The sequence below is a fragment of the Denticeps clupeoides genome, unplaced genomic scaffold (assembly GCF_900700375.1).
Source record: "Denticeps clupeoides unplaced genomic scaffold, fDenClu1.1, whole genome shotgun sequence".
Lineage (NCBI taxonomy): Eukaryota > Metazoa > Chordata > Actinopteri > Clupeiformes > Denticipitidae > Denticeps > Denticeps clupeoides.
Window position 1 is genome coordinate 30040 of NW_021630058.1, and position 5269 is coordinate 35308.

General features: G+C 53.9%; 1 protein-coding gene across 1 annotated transcript in view; it reads left to right on the forward strand.

Annotated features, from left to right (window-relative positions):
• Window positions 1-949: 949 nt before the first annotated feature.
• The window catches only part of LOC114781671 (tyrosine-protein kinase Fes/Fps-like), a 4976-nt gene continuing 656 nt past the window's right edge, over window positions 950-5269 (forward strand). The window contains exons 1-9 of the mRNA XM_028968006.1: window positions 950-1168; window positions 1620-1845; window positions 2037-2210; window positions 3354-3450; window positions 3559-3742; window positions 3819-3956; window positions 4555-4674; window positions 4746-4868; window positions 4950-5237. Coding sequence (XP_028823839.1) covers window positions 1621-1845; window positions 2037-2210; window positions 3354-3450; window positions 3559-3742; window positions 3819-3956; window positions 4555-4674; window positions 4746-4868; window positions 4950-5237 — 1349 coding nt within the window. The 5' untranslated portion in view covers window positions 950-1168; window position 1620. The remainder of the gene's footprint in view (window positions 1169-1619; window positions 1846-2036; window positions 2211-3353; window positions 3451-3558; window positions 3743-3818; window positions 3957-4554; window positions 4675-4745; window positions 4869-4949; window positions 5238-5269) is intronic.

The following is a 5269-nucleotide window of genomic DNA, read 5'->3' on the forward strand; positions in this document are numbered from 1 at the left end:
CGTGGTTGTCATCCTTAATTCCCACTAGGAAACATGAGTAGGTGTTTTGGTGGAGGCGGGATGAAGGTAGATGTTCGGGGTGGGTGGAGGGTGGCTGGAGGTGGGATGGAGGTAGATGTTCAGGGTGGGTGGAGGCGAGATGGAGGGAGGTGTTTGGGGTGAGTTGAGGGTGGATGGAGGTAGATGTTCGGGGTGGGTGGAGGCTGGATGGAGGTCGATGTTCGGGGTGGGTGGAGGCGAGATGGAGGGAGGTGTTTGGGGTGGGTGGAGGCGGGATGGAGGGAGGTGTTCGGGGTGGGTGGAGGTAGATGTTCGGAGTGAGTTGAGGGTGGATGGAGGTAGATGTTCGGGGTGGGTGGAGGCTGGATGGAGGTAGATGTTCGAGGCGGGATGGAGGTCGATGTTCGGGGTGGGTGGAGGGTGGCTGGAGGTGGGATGGAGGTCGATGTTCGGGGTGGGTGGAGGGTGGCTGGAGGTGGGATGGAGGTAGATGTTCGGGGTGGGTGGAGGCGGGATGGAGGTAGATGTTCGGGGTGGGTGGAGGCGGGATGGAGGTAGATGTTCGGGGTGGGTGGAGGCGGGATGGAGGTAGATGTTCGGGGTGGGTGGAGGCGGGATGGAGGTAGATGTTCGAGGTGGGTGGAGGCTGGATGGAGGTAGATGTTCGGGGTGGGTGGAGGCTGGATGGAGGTAGATGTTCGGGGTGGGTGGAGGCTGGATGGAGGTTGATGTTCGGAGTGAGTTGAGGGTGAATGGAGGTCGTTGTTCGGGGTGGGTGGAGGCGGGATGGAGGTAGATGTTCGGAGTGGGTGGAGGCGGGATGGAGGGAGGTGTTCGGGGTAGGTGGAGGCGGGATGGAGGTAGATGTTCGGGGTTGGTGGAGGCGGGATGGAGGTAGATGTTCGGGGTGGGTGGAGGTGGACCTCCTCACTTCTCCTGTCTCCACCCACAGCGGCGCTTCCTGGTTTCGGTGTGAGCGGTGTGTGTGAGTGAGTGAGTGTGTGTGAGAGTGAAGATCGACTTTCACCGTGTTGGGTCTTGATCTTCGCGTCCGACTCCGACCGGTCGGACCCCCGCCGCGGAGCCGCCGGTACGCCGAATCCGCCGCTGCGCGCCGCCGACGTCACGGTGAGAACCGCACCTGGATCGCGGCTCCGTCCGGGAAAAGGTGAGTTCATGTCCCGGTAAACCCGTTACTGACACCAGGAGGACGCTGATGGTGGTGGTGGTGGTGATGATGGTGACGGTGATGATGATGATGATGGTGACGGTGGATGATGATGATGATGGTGGTGATGGTCACCGTCACTGTAACGCAGCGCGACGCAGGGCAGGCGGGGTCCGGTCAGGTGGCTCCTGCTGCCGGAGCTGCTGCGCTGCGTTCTGATTGGTCGGTGGCTCCAGCATGACTCGCCAATATTCCTTTTAATATCGAAAAATGACCACTTTACTTAAATCAGCCTACAGAAGATGAAGGTGTGTGTGTGTGTTACATCTTCACACGTTCTACTTAAAGTAATTGTGGAAATCCGGTCAGGGTGAAAGAAGGAAGTGAAAACTGAGACGTGTTTGTTTGTGTGTGTGTGTGTGTGTGTGTGTGTGTGTGTGTGTGTGCGCAGTATGGGTTTTGGAGAAGATCTATGGTGCCCTCAGGCGCACTCTGCCCTGGTGCGTCTGCAGGACTCGGAGCTGAGGATGATGGAGGTGGTGAAGAAGTGGATGACCCAGAGGGCAAAGAGCGACCGCGAGTTCTCCAGCCAGCTGCACCAGATGTCCATGCTGGTGGAGAAGCTGGAGGGAGCGCAGCCCGGAGGGGGTCTGGACCACATCAGTCAGCTGAACAAGGTTCCTCCATGTTCCTCCCTGCTGAAGAAGGCAGCATGACCATTAGTTAAATAGTTCAAATGGTTTTCCATCAAGGTAGACCTTTAACCCCATAAACTATTACATCTCGGACTTCTGGAACTGTGGACAGTAGCTATGATCAAATATTGGCATTGTAAAGATGTGTGAGATGTTCTGCTGGTCTCTTGCAGTCATGGAACGTCCTAGTCACCCAGACGGAGAGTCTGAGCCGCATCCTGAGGAAACACTCGGAGGACCTGCAGGTCGGACCTCTGAACAAGATCTCGCTGCTGATTCGAGACAAGCAGCAGCTACGCAAGACCTACAGCGAGCAGTGGAGTCAGCTGACCCAGGATCTGTCCAGGGTGGGTCCCACTGGATTCATTTGTATTTTAAACATATTCTGAACGCATTGCAGAGTATTCAGTATGTTCAGACCAGTTTAATCCACTGCTGAAGGTCCAGCCTGGTGAAACCAGAGTCGTGTCTGGTGCAGAAAGGGGTCTTTGTTCTGATTGGTTGATTTCACGTACCAGTTGATGTCAAACCACCAGATAATAATGAGTTTCACATCAGATAAGAATCAGTCATGGTTAGTGGTTGGTCTGAACATAGAGCTGCAGAGATCTGGTTCATGTTGGTCTGCCGTCTTCTCGCTTTGTCTCGCTATGCATGTAATGTGAAGAGCTGCCGAAGTTCGGCTGAGATCTAAGTGGGTGGAGGATTTTGGTAAGAATGTCACCACCCTGAAGACCCTGCAGGAGGAGATGGTGCTCATACTGATCACCCCTCCACACACACACCTGGTGGGTGAGACACTTGCCAGATGACCACAGATTCCCAGGTTCAAACCCCACTTACTACCACTGTGTCCCTGAGCAGGACACATAACCCTGAGTGTCTCCAGAGGGGACTGTCCCTGTAACTACTGATTGTAAGTCGCTCTGGATAAGGGCGTCTGGTAAATACTGTAAATGTAAATGTTTGTGCACATGTTTTGTGTACATATACAGTACAAGCCAAGAGTGTGGACACACCTTCTCATTCAAGGTGTTTTCTTTATCTTCATGACCATTTACGTTGGTAGATTCTCACTGAAGGCATCAAATCTATGAATTAACACATGTGGAGTTCTGTACTTAACAAAAAAAGGTGAATAAAGTGAAAACATGTTTTATATTCTAGTTTCTTTGCTCTGATTACTGCTTTGACAGTAACAGTCTTGAAGGAGTTCCCAGAGGTGTTTAGCACTTGTTGGTCCAGCTCACCCCAAACCATCTGGACTGGGTTCAGGTCCGGTGACTGTGGAGATCAGGTCTCCACTTTTTGTTAAGTACATAACTCCACATGTGTTCATTCAGAGTTTTGATGCCTTCAGTGAGAATCTACCAACGTAAATGGTCATGAAGATAAAGAACACACGTTGAATGAGAAGGTGTCCAGACTTTTGGCCTGTACTGTACTGTGTAAATATATATATGAGAGAGAGTTCTACTGATGTTGTGTAGATGGTGCAGATGGAGCCCGAGCGGTTTAGACTCAGCTATAGACAGGCAGTGCGGGATGCAGCTCAGGCTCAGAAGAAGTACCAGGAAAGCAGTAAAGGTGAGTCTGGGGTCAGAGGTCACAGCTGGCCGGATTTCCACCAGGCCTCGTCGTTTACGCTCCCATGAAAAGTCTCACCGTAATGTGAGGAACGTCTCCCCGCCGTAGATAAGGAGCGCGAGAAGGCGCGAGAGCGCTACCTGAAGGCCACCCTGCGTCTCCACGAGCAGCACAACGAGTACGTCCTGTCCGTCCGCGCGGCGCAGGTCCACCACCAGCAGCACTACGGCGTCAGCCAGCCGGCGCTGCTCACCGCCCTGCAGGCCCTGCAGGAGGAGATGGTGCTCGTACTGTGAGTGGTTCAGGTTTCATCTGATGGGAAGACCAGACCATGCATGCGTCCCGGCTGTTCATACTGTCCTCCACAGGAAGGAGATCCTGCAGGAGTACTGTGACCTGTCCAGCTTGCTGACGGAGGAGGTGGTGTCCGTCCATGCCGAGATGACCAAGGCTCTGAAGGCCTTTGAACCGAGTCGGGAATACAACAGCTTCATCCAGCAGAACAGGTAGATCCTAACAAGATGCAGAGAGAATCTGCTTCTCTGTTCCTTTCAGTGGAGCTCCACTGTTCCCTGGACATTGTGGGACTCAGTGTGATGTGAAAGAATTGCGATCTTCTTTAGAAGATTCATTGTAGCTCCATGTTCTGAGTATGTCAAGCAGTTCCTGCTGAGCTTCAGGACAGTTCAGAGTTCACCCTCATGAAGGTTATCCGTAGCATTTTGACCACCGAATACTGAGTAGCTGACGCTGTTCCTGCCAAAACTGCCATGTCCAATCCAGGCTTGGACACCACTAGACCTCCGAAGATGTGTGTATCCAGCACATCCCACAGATGCTCCAGTTGACTGAGATCTGGAGAAGTTGGAGATCTTGCCTCCACATAATACTATTTGTATGAATGAAACCATCGGGTCCCTGAGCAGGACACTTAACCCTGAGTGTCTCCAGGGGGGACTGTCCCAGTCACTACTGGTTGTAAGTCGCTCTGGATAAGCACGTATGCTGTAAATGTAGATGTATTTCCTTCCATGGACCATCCTTGGTAGATCCTGACCACGTTCTACTGAGATAATAATCATGTTGTGTGTCTCCTGATCCCAGGTCAGTGGCGGAGGTGCCGGTGTGTGTGGAGTTTGACAGCTCTCTCCTGGACAACAGCGACAGGCTGAAGGCCGGCGAGCTGGAGCTGAACGAGTTAACGCTGGAGAGCCTGCAGCACCGGTGAGATGATGGACCCACCTGCCGGTGACGGCCAGGCCACGCCCCCTCTCTGACCCCCGTCCACTCTGTAGACTGACCGCGGTGGAGGAGGAGCTGATGAGCTTGACGGCGACGCTCGGCAGCCAGCAGGCCGCGGTGACGCAGCTGGAACTGGACCTGCAGGCCGAGGTGGAGACCGGGCGCGGCGGCCAGAGGTGAGACCTCCCCCTTCAGGAGCACGATGGAGGAGGAACATCTGAGGTAGAACGTGTGTGTGTTTGTTTGTGTGTGTGTAGGGTGTTTCAGTTCAGTAAACGCAGCGCTCTGGAGGACAGCCGGCAGCAGGTGACCGTCTCCATGGTAACACGGGCGCGTCTGGAGGCCCAGCGGATGCTGCTGGACGACAAACTGAAGACACTCGGGAAACGTGACGCGCCGCAGATCAACCTGGACGATGACCAGCTGTCCGTCTCCAGCGTGAGTCCTGACACACACACACTCACTCACTCACTAAAACACATACACACACACACACACACCCACACACACACACACACACACACACACACACACATACACACACAACACACCTAAACACACACACACACTCCACCCC